The sequence below is a fragment of the Ceratina calcarata genome, unplaced genomic scaffold (assembly GCF_001652005.2).
Source record: "Ceratina calcarata isolate Rehan_Ccalc_2016 unplaced genomic scaffold, ASM165200v1 scaffold44, whole genome shotgun sequence".
Lineage (NCBI taxonomy): Eukaryota > Metazoa > Arthropoda > Insecta > Hymenoptera > Apidae > Ceratina > Ceratina calcarata.
In genome coordinates this window covers 979,358-997,444 of record NW_017167821.1, presented here as the reverse complement: position 1 = coordinate 997,444, position 18,087 = coordinate 979,358, and the positions used below count along the sequence as shown (strand labels likewise).

The following is an 18,087-nucleotide window of genomic DNA, read 5'->3' as shown; positions in this document are numbered from 1 at the left end:
TAAATAATTACAAAGGTAATTCTTGCCTACAGAAATTTTTAAATAGTAGCAAACATTTATTCATGAATCTTATAGATTTAATTTATCCTTTTACCCCTTGTCTTCCAAGGTAGATACATATGTACGTACATGCACAAAACCGATCACATTGTATTATACTTAAGAGTACGGCGATTTGGCGATAACTATAGCACAGTACATGTATAATTTGGTTTTAGTGTTATATCAATGTGAATATAAAAGATATTGCTTTATCATATAAAGATGTATGTAATAATAATACTTCTCTTTCTGAATCAAACTCACGACAGAAATTCTATGTGTATTGTATTCTTCGAATCAATGTTAAGTCTTCACTTCTTCTCTTCTTGCACTACTCACTTCTCTGTCATTTTTGTTATACGCTATTAGCGGTTTAATAATTCAGTCGAGCGTAAGATTTTTAGAAATAAGTATACATAGTAAGAAGAACGAAGCAAATGCGACAGCGCGATAGGACAAAGCTACCACATCGAGGCTTTTCAATTTGCAAAGATATCGCTGAAAAGCTGAGATAACAAGAATTCATAAAAATTGCATAATGTCGAAGACGACACCTCACAGTTAACCATTAATATTTCATGTGTATATGTCACTTTGAAACCAATCAAGTGTCTGTCTCGAACCTTGCGTGTACATGATACACTTGACTTTCCGATTGTCATCTGTGCTATAGCTTCCAATAATGATAACTAGCGAATAGGACTTGTAGCATTACGGGATTTTGTTCAATCTATATGCTCCTATGCTGACTTCAATCGCGCTTCAGTCATGGATATGAAAAATGTGGAGAAACGATTTTTGAGGATCAATAAAACGCTTGGGTTAATAACCGGCGTCTGGCCATATCAAAACCCGAAGATCAAGATAATCGTGCAAATCTTTACCCTTGGTATAATGTTCACAGGGACCTTCACGCAAGTATATAGGGTTTATTAACTCATGTTTTTATCCTAATCATTATAAAGATTTTTTATTCGCTCATCGATTTGGTATCTAAATCATCGCACTTCAATAGTTTTTAACTGCGCTTGATCTTCTAATATAATTGCAGACCGCGCACATTGTGATGTTTCCTAGCGTGGACTCAATCGTTGACGGCATAGCTTACTATATAGCGGTGAGCGGAACCTTTGTGAAAGTTGGTAATTATGTGGTGAACGAATCGAAGGTAAGATATGTTCGACATCTTCCTTTCAGCAGCACAAATGCAATCGAAAGACTTGTTAAGAATATGATGTGATTTATTTATTTTCGGGTACTCCTTATTCATTGTCTTCAAAGCAGTGAAAATTATATTGAATAATTGCAGTTGAAACCGATGCTGACTCAAATATTCAACGATTGGGCAGCGATAAACACGAAAGACGAATATGACATTATGGTTTCATACTCGCGAAAAGGATCGCTCGTCGCTTTGGGCTATTTTTGTAAAACAATATCATAATACCATTGATAATATCCCTTCTTTTAGAAGATTCCAACTAAAACTGTATTATATTTGTAGGAAGAAATGCCGAAGTATAGTTTAGCAGAAATGACAGCTGTTATAACGATACTTAAATATTTCTTTTTTTAATTGTAGTGCATCTTTTCTGTGCCGTGGTGTCTTTTATCTTTTTCTGCATGATACCGCCTGTTCTGGACATCATCGTACCTCTGAATGAATCGCGGAAGCGATTGTTCATATATCCGGCCTACTACTGGGTGAACAGCGAAGAGTATTACATGCTGATAATCGGGCACATGACTATTATCTGCGGCCTCCTAGTCTGCATATTCTGCGCCTGTGATACGAACTACGTGTACGCCGTGCAACACGCTTGCGGTTTGCTGGCTATTGCAAGGTAAACCAAACAAACACATCCGCCACTCGAAATCTTGATTTTTTCCCAAATAATCGATCAACCGAATAATTGTTAAATTGAACCTCGTTCAGAACAAATCACTTTTATGACGAAGACAACGCGCCGCAGATTTCAATGACCGCTTAACATGTTTATAGACACCGATTTGGAAACGTGTGCAAAAATTTACCCTCTCCCGACGAGGGAGATGACATAGAAATGTCAGAGGAAGTGCAATATAAAAACGTGTGCCATTCAATTAAAGCTCATCAGCACGCTATAAAGTTAGTATTTCCATATTATCAAAATTTGGAGAATCACACATCTAATTCGAACGTTCTGATTCTGTCGATATAGATATCTGCAGATAATCGAAAACAGTCACCATACTTATTTGTTCATTTCAATGGGGATGCTTATAACAGCGGTCAGCGTGTCGTTGTTGAAGGTACAAATTTTTTAGTCGATCGTTTGTATTTCCTAGCTGTACAGTTTCGAAGTTGAATCAACCCCAGAATTATTTTTTATTCGGGAAGAGAATAGTGACACGATCGTTTGAATTCAGGTGGCAGGGCGTCATGACAACACGCAATGGATGATGTATTTTATGTTTTTACTCGCCCAACTGTTTCACGTATTCGTTTTAACCGTCCAAGGCCAGTTCGTGATAAACGCGTTAGACGATATTTCCATAGCGATGTAAGTTAAGTACAGACGAATTCATTGTTTTAGTCAATTCTGATGAGGAACGATTTTTCGCTGCGTTACTAGCTACTATCAGTTGTTAATTGTTTCAAGATTTCGTCGAGTTCTCAATTCTTTTGTAATCCCGTTCATTGCAGATACGAATCACCGTGGTATAAGCTTACACCGAGAACGCGATTATTATACGTGTTATCGTTAAGATGTTGTCTGAAACCTCCTCTGTTAACAGCCGGTGGCCTGATAACGCTAAGTTTACGATCTTTCGCGGAGGTAGCTCAAAGTGATTTCATACCAAACCCCTGAAAATATCAAAAGTATTTTTGCCTATGAAAATTTCTTTCTTTCAGATCATCAAAGCATCCGTTTCTTATTATACAGTTATGCAGTCGACGTAAATGTTAATGTACGATTAAAAAGAACAAAATACAATAAACTATGCTACCGATAAGTTACAGATATAATGAATCTTACAGATTTAATCCAGTTTCAGACTCCGTCCTTTTAGCCACTTCCTTTCGAAGAGATATATACGTGGATAAAACTAATGACGACACTTCCAAACTCAAGAAGCATGCAAATAATTTAGTTAATTATTACAAAGGAATGAACGACAGATGTTCGCACCGCGAGAACGTAACAACTGATTGACACGACACGTTTAACTAGCAGGATGGCTTTTTCCTACTGGCCTACCTCAGTATCAGATACTTTGTATTGAGCAGTACGCGTTAATTTTTAACGATAATTACATAGTTTTATTCACTAACTATCGATGGTTCTTTTTCCATGTACGAGCAATTAATATTTCCTTACGAAAGCATGCTGCTCGGGAAACGGACATCTGAACTATAGAACAGGTGTCCGCGTAAAATATGTGAATTAGTAATTAACTCGTTTCGCCCTAACCGTGCAATCTCAGTAGCTGTTCACGTTCCCATTATGCGAGTTATTGGAACATGTGAATTCTTTATAGAGAATAGAGCAAGTAGGCTGTAGTGATTTCCAAGTGCACCAGTCATCCTTCACTCTTCGGTCCAAATCTCGATCACAATTCATTTTCATGATGGATCCAGTAACGTTGGAGAACAATTATATGTCGGTCATTAAAACGTGTGCCATACTGGCCGGTATCTGGCCAGAACAGAGTTATCGTTCGAGAATGCTTATACGAGCATACACGTACGTTTCCTTTCTAGCGTGTATCAGCACTATGGTAAGTATGTAATGAATGTCATAATCGTTACATCATTGATTCTGATAATAATGTGATGATGTATATACGGACGCTAGTCAACTCACGATTAACATCAACAACACAGATTACTCTTCATGTAATCATCATCAGATATCATTTAATACATACATAGTTAAATAATTGATTATATTGTTAATTACAAACAGACGTTTTGTATTAGAATAAATAGAATAGCATATACTAAAACAGTTGTGTCCAAATTTAACGAAACACAAATTATAGATTGGAAGGATAATCGTTTTGTTCAGTATCGATATCATGTTGGAGCAATTATCTTACTTCGGCGCGGCATGCGGGATTATGCTGAAATACGGCCTCTACGCAATCCGCAGCAGGGAGGTAAACTGTTCTTCCCATTCCAAATCTTTCCAATAATTAAATCTACGCGGCTGATCGAATTACAGTACAAAATGTTTCTCGGCTGCATCAGAAGAGACTTCAGTGCCAAGAGGCCGCAGGCCGAGTTCGACATCTTGGAGAAGTACGCAGGAAGGGGTGTCTTTTATACTCAGTTCTACTTATGTAAGCAGCGAATTCTACCAACCGTTCATATTTTTCGTGGTCACAAAACTGAACAAAAATAACACGCAAGAAAAATTTGATCAAACCGTGTTTGAACGATCCTGCGATTAAGATGTTGAATTAATATCGTAAATTAGTTTTAATTCAGTTTCACGATGTACTGTAATCCATTTACAGTTAATTGCTATTGCTGCTACGCACTGTTTATTCAAACTCCGCTGACACCGCGCATCCTGGACATCTTCATGCCGAAAAACGAGTCCCGCAAATTAGGCTACGTTTACCCGGCTTACTTCCCCATCGATGAAGAGAAGTATTACATACCGATAACCGTACATATGATACTGGTAATCGCGATGGTGTTCTACGTGTACGTAGCGTGCGACACAAGTTTCGCGTTCTTTGTGCAACACGGTTGCGGGCTCCTAGCCGTCGCCGGGTAAGATTTGAGAAAATCGTTTTTGGTGAATGCATGGGACATGGATCAGAGAATTCGAATTCGCAGACACCGTTTCAAGGCGGCGGTTGCAGAACCGGAGAGCTTCTACGAAAAGGAGTACCTCCACGATCGCCAGTACAAAAAAATACGTTTCGCGATACAAGGACACCAGTATGCTTTAGCGTCAGTATTATAATTCATGTATGATTCTGAATAGTTTTCATTTTATCATTTTTATGAAGAGCGTAAAAGTATTTTCGTAAATCTTGGCCTCCTCAACGTGTTATGCCCGGATGACAATAAATCTTTTCCTTCAAATTATCGGACACAATTCTCCATATTATTGTATTAATTATAGAAAGAGAGTATATACATAAAGTAAAGATAATGTTTGAAAAATTGCGATATTTATCAACCAGCGTAATTGTACGCAATAATTATATTAATTCGCTTCAGTAACGGAGATTTGTTGATCTCATTTTAATGGCTTCGAAACAGATATTTGCATGCGATTCAAGAGGCCCACGTCGAATACCTCTTCATTTTGATCGGTTTCGTGATGATGACCTTCAGCGTCACTTTAGTGAAGGTAAGCATTTTCCGTCTACAAAATCGTTCCACAAGAGTCACAATCGTTGCACGAATTTTAATTTTGCGAAAACAGATATCCAACATGGAAGTTAGCCCCGAATTTTTCAAGGATTGTACCTTCCTCTTGATCCAACTAATGCACATATTCTACATGTCGATGCAAGGACAATGCGTAGTGGATTCAGTAAACGAATTCTCAGACACGATGTGAGTGAAGAATAATTCCAGGATGCAATTAAATTCTGATGATAAGTTCAATACGACTGTGCCACGAATTTACAAGTTAAACAAAAATTAGTCCCAAGCATAGACGTTCAAATTTACCATCGTTTTCAGATACAATGCAGAGTGGTATGAAAGCGACAAAAAAGTACAATCATTGCTCGTACTGGCAATAAGAAGTTGTTTGAACCCTCCTAAATTAACAGCCGGTGGACTCATTGTACTAAATTTGCAAAGTTTCTCGGAGGTGACGCATCTGTAACTACTGCTTCCAAAATAATCTCCTGTTACTTCGAAAATACCTCGTTCAAACGATATCACGATTTTCAGATCTTAAAAGCATCGGTTTCGTACTTCACGGTGTTGCAAACCACCTAAATAGAATCAACCATGTTAGTGGTACAACCAGAAACATGATGGACTATTGACTAACAGGATACAAAAACTAAAATATAGTTATTAATATTGTAAACATGTTTAATACTGTTGTTACAACTTTATATACTAAATATATACCTAATTAATATTTGATACAGTAATATACATGAATCATCGAACAAGCTATTTCAATAAATGCCATAATATAATATAATGATTTAAGGGATTTATTCAAGGTTTCAGTGCATATATGTATAGAAATCTTATATAATACCCAAATTTTTGTACTCGCTCATAGAAGTATATAAATCTAAGCCCCTCTTTACGTATAAAAGCGAGAGCTGGCCATCCCCGGACATGTGAAGTATTCGAAGAATCGGCCGAACGCGGAAAGTTCGTCCAGGTGGTCGTCACATGGTGAATCGTTACAGTTGAACGCTTACCCACTTACATATACCCTTCGGAACCTTAGTTAATGACAAGGTCGGCTATCGCGGAATAAAATGGAAACGTTAACCGAAAAAACTCATACCATACTAAATTAAAGAAACAATCGACGACGCTTGGAAATATTCTAAATCTTCAAAAATAGCCTTGTCCACAAGTACTTGTCATAAATTCTTCAACGAAATTCCCATGGATTTAACTGTTCCGTACGGAACAATTATTAAAACTTGTCTTTCTTTTCTAATAGCGAACGGATGCTTTTGCTACATAATATTCACGCTTGTGGCCGTCACACCTCGCATCCTAGACATCGTCTCACCGAGAAATGAGTCGCGTGGCGTGGGGTTCATCTATCCGGCTTACTACGCCTTCAACGAAGAGGAACACTACTATATTATATTAGCATATATGCTTGAATATGACAGAAACGTGTGCAAAAATTTACCCTCTCCCGACGAGGGAGACATAGAAATGTCAGTGGAAATGATATATAAAAACGTGTGTCATTCAATTCAGGCCCATCAACACGCAATAAAGTTGGTATTTCCATGTTATCAACCTTTGCAGAATCGCATATCTAATTCGATCGTTCTAATTCTATCGATATAGATACGTGCAGATAATCGAAAACAGTCACCATACTTATTTGTTCATTTCAATGAGGATGTTTATCACAGCGGTCAGCGTGTCGTTGTTAAAGGTACAAATTTTTTGGTTGAAAGTCTACAATTTTAGCTGTGCAGCTTCGAAGCTGAGTCAGTCGCAGAGATGATAGAATTATTCTCTATTCAGGAAGAAAATAGTGATATGATTGTTTGATTTCAGGTGACAGTGAACAATCATAACTCGCAATGGCTAATATATTGCATGTTTCTACTCGTCCAACTGTTTCACGTATTCGTTTTAACCGTCCATGGCCAGTTCGTGATAAACGCGTCAAGACGATATTTCCATCGCGATGTAAGTTAAATACAAACGAATTCATTGTTTTAATAAATTCTGATGAAGAACGATTTTTTACATTACCAGCTAGTATCAGTTGTTGATGAAAACTTCTTTCTTTCAGATCATTCATTTCAGTTCAGTTTCATATTACACAGTTAAGCAATCAACTCGAACATTACTATATACGATTAAGACAAAGTACTTTAGGCTAGACTGTCAATTATCAGTCTCAAGTATAACTTGCGTTTCATATCTAAATATATATTCAAACTGTAAACCATCTCGCACAGTACGGAGGTAAATAAAGTGTTCGAAAAGTTCGAATTGCTATAATGACAGAGTAATAGATTTGAAATGCATTAGTGTATGTATCGATTTATATAATGATAGAAGATTGTTCCTTCTTGAGTGAAGCTATTAAATATTAGTGCATTATTAAAATGCACTCTCGATCCGCAAGATACATATTGCATGCTCATATACATACATATAGCCCGAATGTCGTGCTCTCCCATAGTTAAAACGCGATAAAAGAGACATTTCTGATAGTTCACCCCTAATGTTTCAACCGACATAAATCGCATTTATTTGTGTTATGGACTTTGTCACATTCGAGAAACGATACTTGAGAGCCACTAAAAGGTTCAGCCACTGGGCAGGGATATGGCCTGATCAAAATAAATGTGGAAAGTGCATAGCGTGGATCCTTATTTACCTCGAAATGGTGTCGATCACGGTAGTTCAAGTGAGCATCAATGATGAGGGAGATTTCTCTCAATTTCCGACCTATTATGCGTCGAAATGAAATACAGAAGAGCTAATAATAGTGAATAACATAGCATAAGGTTCATAACACTGACCATGAATACTTCTGTATTTAATACTGATTTCAGATAGCGAGAATCGTGCACTTTAAGAATATGGACGTTTTCTTAGACAATCTCACGCTACTATCAGCGGATATTACATTATTCATTAAACATGGAAATTATATTCTCAATGCAACAGAGGTAAGTAAATATTTGTCGTTTACGATTAGATACATGTTTTATTTCTATAATCATGCAAATATTGTAGTTCAAGTGGCTCTTAAAGGGCATGTATCAGGACTGGACTGTTAATCGATCAGACCACGAAATCGCCATTATGACGAAATATGTGAAAAGGGGTGCTTTGCTTACGATGTTTTATTTAGGTGAGATTGAAGAAAGAACTGCTCGAGCTTACTGATTTAATACCTTATGACAAATGATCGACTCTGAATTTCCGATTATTTGAACGTGACTTATGTGAATGAATCCGCAGCGAACGCAGTCGTCTGTACTATCCTGTTCCTGCAAGTACCATGGACAGTGCGTCTCATAGCAAAGCTGAAATCTTATAACACGACGCCGATGATATATATTGTACCGAGCTACTATTTCGTCGACGAAGCCGACATTTTTTACTTTGCTCAAGTGCATGGCAGCCTGGCTATAATAACTGTGCTCATCGTGTACGGAGCTTGCGACACGATTTTCACGATCATCGTACAACACGCTTGCGGATTATTGGCTGTAGCTGGGTAAGAAACAAATCTTGAAATCTGTTAGTTTTATTATGTCTGACGAATGATAATGAACACCTGATTCACGTATCAGAAATTATTATGGTAAGAGACAATATTCCCAGCTTAAACATAAAATAATATAATACACTCGTATTATATTTAATACTCCAATACTCGCATGAAACAAGTCTGTCAACTAAATCATGATGCTGGTAGCCTTGTCAAGAAAAGGCGAGAACAGTCGAGCGTGTACTTACATCGCGTTCGCCTCGCGTATTCTCGTCTCGTCTTAAAGGTACAAATTTTTTGGTTGAAAGTCTACATTTTTTAGCTGTGCAGCTTCGAAGCTGAGTCAGTCGCAGAGATGATAGAATTATTCTCTATTCAGGAAGAAAATAGTGATATGATTGTTTGATTTCAGGTGACAGTGAACAATCATCACTCGCAATGGCTAATATACTGCATGTTTCTACTCGTCCAACTGTTTCACGTATTCGTTTTAACCGTCCAGGGCCAGTTCGTGATAAACGCGTCAAGACGATATTTCCATCGCGATGTAAGTTAAATACAAACGAATTCATTGTTTTAATAAATTCTGATGAAGAACGATTTTTTACTACATTACCAGCTAGTATCAGTTGTTGATGAAAACTTCTTTCTTTCTGATCATTCATTTCAGTTCAGTTTCATATTACACAGTTAAGCAATCAACTCGAACATTACTATATACGATTAAGACAAAGTACTTTAGGCTAGACTGTCAATTATCAGTCTCAAGTATAACTTGCGTTTCATATCTAAATATATATTCAAACTGTAAACCATCTCGCACAGTACGGAGGTAAATAAAGTGTTCGAAAAGTTCGAATTGCTATAATGACAGAGTAATAGATTTGAAATGCATTAGTGTATGTATCGATTTATATAATGATAGAAGATTGTTCCTTCTTGAGTGAAGCTATTAAATATTAGTGCATTATTAAAATGCACTCTCGATCCGCAAGATACATATTGCATGCTCATATACATACATATAGCCCGAATGTCGTGCTCTCCCATAGTTAAAACGCGATAAAAGAGACATTTCTGATAGTTCACCCCTAATGTTTCAACCGACATAAATCGCATTTATTTGTGTTATGGACTTTGTCACATTCGAGAAACGATACTTGAGAGCCACTAAAAGGTTCAGCCACTGGGCAGGGATATGGCCTGATCAAAATAAATGTGGAAAGTGCATAGCGTGGATCCTTATTTACCTCGAAATGGTGTCGATCACGGTAGTTCAAGTGAGCATCAATGATGAGGGAGATTTCTCTCAATTTCCGACCTATTATGCGTCGAAATGAAATACAGAAGAGCTAATAATAGTGAATAACATAGCATAAGGTTCATAACACTGACCATGAATACTTCTGTATTTAATACTGATTTCAGATAGCGAGAATCGTGCACTTTAAGAATATGGACGTTTTCTTAGACAATCTCACGCTACTATCAGCGGATATTACATTATTCATTAAACATGGAAATTATATTCTCAATGCAACAGAGGTAAGTAAATATTTGTCGTTTACGATTACATACATGTTTTATTTCTATAATCATGCAAATATTGTAGTTCAAGTGGCTCTTAAAGGGCATGTATCAAGACTGGACTGTTAATCGATCAGACCACGAAATCGCCATTATGACGAAATATGTGAAAAGGGGTGCTTTGCTTACGATGTTTTATTTAGGTGAGATTGAAGAAAGAACTGCTCGAGCTTGCTGATTTAATACCTTATGACAAATGATCGACTCTGAATTTCCGATTTAAAAATAGCCTTGTCCACAAGTACTTGTCATAAATTCTTCAACGAAATTCCCATGGATTTAACTGTTCCGTACGGAACAATTATTAAAACTTGTCTTTCTTTTCTAATAGCGAACGGATGCTTTTGCTACATAATATTCACGCTTGTGGCCGTCACACCTCGCATCCTAGACATCGTCTCACCGAGAAATGAGTCGCGTGGCGTGGGGTTCATCTATCCGGCTTACTACGCCTTCAACGAAGAGGAACACTACTATATTATATTAGCATATATGCTTGAATATGACAGAAACGTGTGCAAAAATTTACCCTCTCCCGACGAGGGAGACATAGAAATGTCAGTGGAAATGATATATAAAAACGTGTGTCATTCAATTCAGGCCCATCAACACGCAATAAAGTTGGTATTTCCATGTTATCAACCTTTGCAGAATCGCATATCTAATTCGATCGTTCTAATTCTATCGATATAGATACGTGCAGATAATCGAAAACAGTCACCATACTTATTTGTTCATTTCAATGAGGATGTTTATCACAGCGGTCAGCGTGTCGTTGTTAAAGGTACAAATTTTTTGGTTGAAAGTCTACAATTTTAGCTGTGCAGCTTCGAAGCTGAGTCAGTCGCAGAGATGATAGAATTATTCTCTATTCAGGAAGAAAATAGTGATATGATTGTTTGATTTCAGGTGACAGTGAACAATCATAACTCGCAATGGCTAATATATTGCATGTTTCTACTCGTCCAACTGTTTCACGTATTCGTTTTAACCGTCCATGGCCAGTTCGTGATAAACGCGTCAAGACGATATTTCCATCGCGATGTAAGTTAAATACAAACGAATTCATTGTTTTAATAAATTCTGATGAAGAACGATTTTTTACATTACCAGCTAGTATCAGTTGTTGATGAAAACTTCTTTCTTTCAGATCATTCATTTCAGTTCAGTTTCATATTACACAGTTAAGCAATCAACTCGAACATTACTATATACGATTAAGACAAAGTACTTTAGGCTAGACTGTCAATTATCAGTCTCAAGTATAACTTGCGTTTCATATCTAAATATATATTCAAACTGTAAACCATCTCGCACAGTACGGAGGTAAATAAAGTGTTCGAAAAGTTCGAATTGCTATAATGACAGAGTAATAGATTTGAAATGCATTAGTGTATGTATCGATTTATATAATGATAGAAGATTGTTCGTTCTTGAGTGAAGCTATTAAAGATTAGTGCATTATTAAAATGCACTCTCGATCCGCAAGATACATATTGCATGCTCATATATAGCCCGAATGTCGTGCTCTCCCATAGTTAAAACGCGATAAAAGAGACATTTCTGATAGTTCACCCCTAATGTTTCAACCGACATAAATCGCATTCATTTGTGCTATGGACTTTGTCACATTCGAGAAACGATACTTGAGAGCCACTAAAAGGTTCAGCCACTGGGCAGGGATATGGCCTGATCAAAATAAATGTGAAAAGTGCATAGCATGGATCTTTATTTACATCGAAATGGTGTCGATCACGGTAGTTCAAGTGAGCATCAATGATGAGGGAGATTTCTCTCAATTTCCGACCTATTATGCGTTGAAATGAAATACAGAAGAGCTAATAATAGTGAATAACATAACATAAGCTTCATAACTGACCATGACTACTGCTGCATTTAATATTGATTTCAGATAACAAAAATCGTGCATTTAAAAACTGTAAACGCTTTCTTAGACGATTTGCCTCTACTAGCCGCGAGTATTTTATTATTCATTAAACACGGTAATTATATTCTCAATGCAGCAGAGGTGAGTAAACGGTTGTCGTTTACGATTACATACATGTTTTATTTCTATAATCATGCAAATATTGTAGTTTAAGTCGCTCTTAATGGGTATGTATCAGGACTGGGCTGTTAATCGATCAGACCACGAAATCGCTATTATGACGAAATATGCGAACAGGGGTGCTTTGCTTACGATGTTTTATTTAGGTGAGATTGAAGAAACAATTGCTCGAGCTAGCTGATTTAATACCTTATGACAAATGATCGACTCTGAATTTCCGATTATTTGTCACCCATGTCACAAAAGTGCAATAACTTCAAGACTCGAGTCAGGGAGAACCAAACTGAGGCGAGGCAAGCGGGTAGCACTCGCCCCGGTAAACGTCTCGCCGAGATATTTGGCGAGAGTGTATTGCTAGCGTTATAGCTTTCTAGTGCACACCCATGCTTTCAGATATCGGTTCAAACACATCGAGCCCGGTTCAATCAACGCTACTACAAATTCGGAGGAACAGATAACACGTACTGAAAAAGTACACTTTTCCATACAAGCACACCAGCGAGCTATAAAGTCAGTGTCACAATCTAATTTTTCAATTAATTTTGTCCTCTCTGTCATCTATCGACAATTTGTCTGATACATAAAAAACGAATCTAATAGGTATGTCGAGGAAATAGAAAATGTACATGCTACCTATCTTTTCTTATGCATGGGCCTAGTGGTTTGCTGCTTTACTGTTACATTAGTACAGGTAAGATCACCCAGCAATTCCATATGTTTCCACGTTTCACGTAAAGTCTTCGGAAATTAGGTGGTTAGTATGGAGGTTAGCGTGGAGTTTTACAAAGAATGCAGCTTTTTGTTCGTGCAGTTAATGCATCTATTTTACCTAACGATTCAAGGCCAGTTCGTGGAAAATGTTTGTGAGAATCTTCACATTAACATGTGAGTACCACGTAAATACGAATTAACGAGCAAATACAGTTCAGACTTGTATACATCGTCCTCAATGAAGTTTCTTTACGTGACAATGTGAAGTCAGACATGTCCGATTTAACAGCCTCGAAATTTTCAGCTACGAAGGATTATGGTACAACGCAAACGCGAAAACACAATTACTGTATGTTTTAGCGTTACGGAGAATGTTAAAACCAATTCGTTTGACAGCCGGTGGATTGCTAAATATGAATATGCAAAGCTTTTCAGAAGTAAAATGTGATACTGTCTGTACGAAGTGGATTGTGTTTTCCTATATTTAATAGAGATTACTGTTTACAGGTGATAAAGGCATCTGTTTCATATTATACAGTACTGAGATAAATGTGTAAAATAAAATGATCGAAATTCTGATGCTCCATAAGTCAGAATGATGATACATTTACATTATCGTTGAAGGACAGGCCAATGAAACGCTTTTCATAGTGTTTAAATTAACAACAAATTAATGTTCGTAAACAATTACAAAGGTAATTCTTCTAGCCTACAGAAATTTTTAAATGGTAGCAAACATGTGCGTAATTATTGTTATCGTGCTTTACACACATTATTCGGTATTTATGAATTTCGTTGTAATTACATACCTAGAGCAATACGGATTGTGAGAATATATTGTCTTAAATATGTTATCAGCACTTTTTCATCAATAAATATATAAACGAATGGTGAACTATTTGTTCATGAAACTTATAGATTTAATTTATCTTTTTACCCCTAGTCTTCCAAGGTAGATACATATGTACGTACATGCACAAAACCGATCACATCAAGTTACAGATCAAATGAATCTTACAGATTTAATCCAGTTTCAGACTCCGTCCTTTTACCCATTTCCTTTTGAAGAGATATGTACGTGGATAAAGTTAACCATGCAAATAATTTAGTTATATATTACAAAAGAATGAACGACAGATGTTCACCCTGCGAGAACGTAACGAATAATTCACACGACACGTTTAACTAGCAGGATGGCTTTTTCCTACCGACTACCTCAGTATCAGATACATCAAATTGAGCAGTACGCGTTAACTATTTAACGATAAGTACATAGTTCCATTCAGTAACTATCGATGGTTCTTTTTCCATATTCAAGAAATTGATAGTTGCTTACGAAAGCATGCTTCTCTAGAAACGAACATCTGAACTGCAGACAAGGTGTCCGTGTAAAATACATGAATTAGTAATTCACTCGTTTCGCCCTCACCGTGGAATCCCAGTGGCTGCTTATGTTTCTATTATGCGAATTACTGGAATATGTGAATTCTTTATAGAGTATAGAGGAAGCAGGATGTAGTAATTTCCAAGTGCACCAGCATTATTAAAATTCACTCTCGACCCAGAAGATACATATTGCATGCTCACATATAGCCCGAATGTCGTGTTCTCCTATAGTTAAACCGATAAAAGAGACATTTTTGACAGTTCACCCCTAATGTTTCAACCGACATAGATCGCATTTATTTGTATTATGGACTTCGTCACATTCGAGAAACGATACTTGAGAGTTACTAAACGGTTCGGCCAATGGGCAGGGATATGGCCTGATCAAAATAAATGTGTAAAGTGCATAGCGTGGTTCCTCCTTTATCTCGAAATGGTGTCAATTACAATTGTTCAGGTGAGCATCAATGATAAGGGAGATTACTCTCAATTTCTGACCTATTATGCGTCGAAATGAAATACAGAAGAGCTAATAATAGTGAATATCATAACATAAGCTTTATAACTGACCATGAGTACTTCTGCATTTAATATTGATTTCAGATAACAAAAATCGTGTACGAAAAGACTGTAAGCGCTTTCTTAGACGATGTGCCCCTACTAGGCGCAAGTTTTATATTTTTCACTAAACATGGAAATTATGTTCTCAATGCAGCAGAGGTAAGTAAACGTTTGTCGTTTACGATTACATACACGTTTTATTTCTATAATCATGCAAATATTGTAGTTCAAGTGGCTCTTAAAGGGCATGTATCAGGACTGGACTGATAATCGATCAGACCACGAAATCGCCATTATGACGAAATATGTGAAAAGGGGTGCTTTGCTTACGATGTTTTATTTAGGTCAGATTGAAGAAAGAACTGCTCGAGCTTGCTGATTTAATAACTTATGACAAAATGATCGACTCTGTATGTCCGATTATTTGAAAGTGACTTATGTGAATTAATTCGCAGCGAACGCAGTTGTCTGCACTATCCTGTTCCTGCAAGTACCATGGACAGTGCGTCTCATAGCAAAGCTGAAATCTTATAACACGACGCCGATGATATATATTGTACCGACCTACTATTTTGTCGACGAAGCCGACATTTTTTACGTTGCTCAATTGCATGGCAGCCTGGCTATAATATCTGTGCTCATTGTGTACGGAGCTTGCGACACGATTTTCACGATCATCGTACAACACGCTTGCGCATTATTGGCTGTAGCTGGGTAAGAAACACAAATCTTGAAATCTATTAGTTTTATTATGTCTGTCGAGTGATAATGAACACCTGATTCACGTATCAGAAATTATTATGGTAAGAGACAATGTTCCCAGCTTAAAATTACAATAATATAATACACTCGTATTATATTTAATACTCCAATACTCGCATGAAACAAGTCTGTCAACTAAATCATGCTGCTGGCAGCCTTGTGAAGACAAGGCGAGAGCAGTCGAGCGTGTACATACATCGCGTTCGCCTCGCGTATTCTCGTCTCACCTCATCAGTCCTCGGATTCGAACTGATGGTTTTTTCATCACAAACCGCGAGAGCGAGCAGCAAATTCAAGAATGACACCCATGTCACAAAAGTGCAAGAACTTCAAGACTCGAATCAGGCCGAACCAAACCGAGGCGAGGCAAGCGGGTAGCACTCGACTCGGTAAACGTCTCGCCGAGATATTTGGCGAGAGTGTACTGCTGGCGTTATAGCTTTCTATTGCACACCCATGCTTTCAGATATCGGTTCAAACACATCGAGCCCTCTTCATCCAACGCTGCTAAAAACTCGGAGAAACAGATGACACGTATTGAAAGAGTACACTTTTCCATACAAGCACAACAGCGAGCTATAAAGTCAGTGTCACAATCTAATTTTTCAATTCATTTTGTCCTCTTTGTTTTCTCTCAACAATTTATCTGATACGTAAAAAACGAATTTAATAGGTATGTCGAGGAAATAGAAAATACACATGCTACATATCTTTTCTTATGCATAGGCCTAGTGGTTTGCTGCTTTAGTGTTACATTAGTACAGGTAAGATCACCCAGCAATTCCACATGTTTCCACGTTTCACGTAAACTCTTCGGAAATTAGGTGGTCACTATGGACGTTAACGTGGAGTTTTACAAAGTATGCAGCTTTTTGATCGCGCAGTTAATGCATCTATTTTACCTAACGATTCAAGGCCAGTTCGTGGAAAATGGTTGTGACAATCTTTACAATAGCATGTGAGTACCACGTAAACACGTATTAACGAGCAAATACAGTCCAGACGTGTATACATCGTTCTCAATGAAGTTTCTTTACGTGACAATTTGATGTGAAACATGTCCAATGTAACAGCAACGATATTTTCAGCTACAAAGGATTGTGGTACAACGCAAACGCGAAAACACAATTACTGTATGTTTTAGCGTTACGGAGAATGTTAAAACCAATTCGTTTGACAGCCGGTGGATTGCTAAATATGAATATGCAAAGCTTTTCGGAAGTAAAATGTGATACTGTCTGTACGAAGTGGATTGTGTTTTCCTATATTTAATAGAGATTACTGTTTACAGGTGATAAAGGCATCTGTTTCATATTATACAGTACTGAGATAAATGTGTAAAATAAAATGATCGAAATTCTGATGCTCCATAAGTCAGAATGATGATACATTTACATTATCGTTGAAGGACAGGCCAATGAAACGCTTTTCATAGTGTTTAAATTAACAACAAATTAATGTTCGTAAACAATTACAAAGGTAATTCTTCTAGCCTACAGAAATTTTTAAATGGTAGCAAACATGTGCGTAATTATTGTTATCGTGCTTTACACACATTATTCGGTATTTATGAATTTCGTTGTAATTACATACCTAGAGCAATACGGATTGTGAGAATATATTGTCTTAAATATGTTATCAGCACTTTTTCATCAATAAATATATAAACGAATGATGAACTATTTATTCATGAAGCTTATAGATTTAATTTATCCTTTTACCCCTTGTCTTCAAAGGTAGATATATATGTACGTACATGCAAAAAACCGATCACATCAAGTTACAGATCAAATGAATCTTACAGATTTAATCCAGTCTCAGACTCCGTCCTTTTACCCATTTCCTCTTGAAGAGATATGTAGGTGAATAAAGTTAATGAGTACTCCTCCAAAATCACGAACAATGCAAATAATTTTGTTATATATTACAAAAGAATGAACGACAGATGTTCGCTCTGGGAAAACGTAACGAATGATTGACACGACACGTTTAACTAGCAGGATGGCTTTTTCCTACCGGCCTACCTCAGTATCAGATACTTTGTATTGAGCAGTACGTGTTAAT

The 18,087-nt window shown here is 37.0% G+C and overlaps 5 protein-coding genes across 6 annotated transcripts; all 5 read left to right on the top strand.

The window, feature by feature from the left end:
- The first annotated feature begins 792 nt into the window (after positions 1-792).
- Positions 793-3,029, top strand: LOC108627096 (odorant receptor 13a-like). The gene is made up of 9 exons (XM_026815336.1): positions 793-960; positions 1,094-1,210; positions 1,352-1,469; positions 1,625-1,886; positions 2,045-2,170; positions 2,244-2,334; positions 2,452-2,585; positions 2,729-2,861; positions 2,939-3,029. The coding sequence occupies exons 1-9, from the start codon at positions 811-813 to the stop codon at positions 2,984-2,986; spliced, it is 1,179 nt and encodes a 392-aa protein (XP_026671137.1). The 5' UTR covers positions 793-810; the 3' UTR covers positions 2,987-3,029.
- A 1,088-nt stretch (positions 3,030-4,117) lies between these two features.
- Positions 4,118-6,049, top strand: LOC108627129 (odorant receptor 13a-like). The gene is made up of 8 exons (XM_026815350.1): positions 4,118-4,185; positions 4,251-4,368; positions 4,546-4,807; positions 4,874-4,990; positions 5,306-5,396; positions 5,472-5,605; positions 5,735-5,867; positions 5,951-6,049. Exons 1-8 carry the CDS (start codon positions 4,147-4,149, stop codon positions 5,996-5,998), a joined length of 942 nt encoding a protein of 313 aa, XP_026671151.1. The 5' UTR covers positions 4,118-4,146; the 3' UTR covers positions 5,999-6,049.
- A 1,903-nt stretch (positions 6,050-7,952) lies between these two features.
- On the top strand, positions 7,953-14,210 carry LOC108627093 (odorant receptor 13a-like). The gene is made up of 9 exons (XM_026815340.1): positions 7,953-8,135; positions 8,284-8,400; positions 8,468-8,585; positions 8,696-8,954; positions 12,997-13,113; positions 13,204-13,294; positions 13,355-13,488; positions 13,619-13,751; positions 13,822-14,210. Exons 1-9 carry the CDS (start codon positions 7,986-7,988, stop codon positions 13,861-13,863), a joined length of 1,161 nt encoding a protein of 386 aa, XP_026671141.1. The 5' UTR covers positions 7,953-7,985; the 3' UTR covers positions 13,864-14,210.
- On the top strand, positions 10,046-17,689 carry LOC108627092 (uncharacterized). 2 transcript variants are annotated; one of them, XM_026815338.1, is made up of 8 exons: positions 10,046-10,228; positions 10,377-10,493; positions 15,488-15,605; positions 15,717-15,975; positions 16,490-16,606; positions 16,697-16,787; positions 16,848-16,981; positions 17,112-17,689. In XM_026815338.1, exons 1-8 carry the CDS (start codon positions 10,079-10,081, stop codon positions 17,293-17,295), a joined length of 1,170 nt encoding a protein of 389 aa, XP_026671139.1. In that variant the 5' UTR covers positions 10,046-10,078; the 3' UTR covers positions 17,296-17,689. The 2 variants fall into 2 exon arrangements, with proteins under 2 accessions (XP_026671139.1, XP_026671138.1); XM_026815337.1 differs by lacking the exons at positions 10,046-10,228; positions 10,377-10,493 and adding exons at positions 14,903-15,157; positions 15,304-15,420.
- On the top strand, positions 11,692-12,807 carry LOC113464612 (uncharacterized). The gene is made up of 3 exons (XM_026815357.1): positions 11,692-12,301; positions 12,448-12,564; positions 12,632-12,807. The coding sequence occupies exons 1-3, from the start codon at positions 12,152-12,154 to the stop codon at positions 12,782-12,784; spliced, it is 420 nt and encodes a 139-aa protein (XP_026671158.1). The 5' UTR covers positions 11,692-12,151; the 3' UTR covers positions 12,785-12,807.
- Positions 17,690-18,087: the final 398 nt, after the last annotated feature.

Excerpts from the sequence above, each read along its gene's own strand:
- LOC113464612 (XM_026815357.1), top strand. The coding sequence starts at position 12,152 with ATGGACTTTGTCACATTCGAGAAACGATACTTGAGAGCCACTAAAAGG. Across the intron at positions 12,302-12,447 it reads TGTCGATCACGGTAGTTCAA|ATAACAAAAATCGTGCATTT; the intron begins GTGAGCATCAAT and ends TATTGATTTCAG. Across the intron at positions 12,565-12,631 it reads ATATTCTCAATGCAGCAGAG|TTTAAGTCGCTCTTAATGGG; the intron begins GTGAGTAAACGG and ends CAAATATTGTAG.
- LOC108627096 (XM_026815336.1), top strand. The coding sequence starts at position 811 with ATGGATATGAAAAATGTGGAGAAACGATTTTTGAGGATCAATAAAACG. Across the intron at positions 1,887-2,044 it reads GGTTTGCTGGCTATTGCAAG|ACACCGATTTGGAAACGTGT; the intron begins GTAAACCAAACA and ends ACATGTTTATAG. Across the intron at positions 2,862-2,938 it reads GTTTACGATCTTTCGCGGAG|ATCATCAAAGCATCCGTTTC; the intron begins GTAGCTCAAAGT and ends TCTTTCTTTCAG.
- LOC108627093 (XM_026815340.1), top strand. The coding sequence starts at position 7,986 with ATGGACTTTGTCACATTCGAGAAACGATACTTGAGAGCCACTAAAAGG. Across the intron at positions 8,586-8,695 it reads GCTTACGATGTTTTATTTAG|CGAACGCAGTCGTCTGTACT; the intron begins GTGAGATTGAAG and ends ATGAATCCGCAG. Across the intron at positions 13,752-13,821 it reads ATATGCAAAGCTTTTCAGAA|GTGATAAAGGCATCTGTTTC; the intron begins GTAAAATGTGAT and ends TACTGTTTACAG.
- LOC108627129 (XM_026815350.1), top strand. The coding sequence starts at position 4,147 with ATGCTGAAATACGGCCTCTACGCAATCCGCAGCAGGGAG. Across the intron at positions 4,991-5,305 it reads GGACACCAGTATGCTTTAGC|ATATTTGCATGCGATTCAAG; the intron begins GTCAGTATTATA and ends GCTTCGAAACAG. Across the intron at positions 5,868-5,950 it reads ATTTGCAAAGTTTCTCGGAG|ATCTTAAAAGCATCGGTTTC; the intron begins GTGACGCATCTG and ends CACGATTTTCAG.
- LOC108627092 (XM_026815338.1), top strand. The coding sequence starts at position 10,079 with ATGGACTTTGTCACATTCGAGAAACGATACTTGAGAGCCACTAAAAGG. Across the intron at positions 15,976-16,489 it reads GCATTATTGGCTGTAGCTGG|ATATCGGTTCAAACACATCG; the intron begins GTAAGAAACACA and ends CCATGCTTTCAG. Across the intron at positions 16,788-16,847 it reads TTAGTGTTACATTAGTACAG|GTGGTCACTATGGACGTTAA; the intron begins GTAAGATCACCC and ends TTCGGAAATTAG.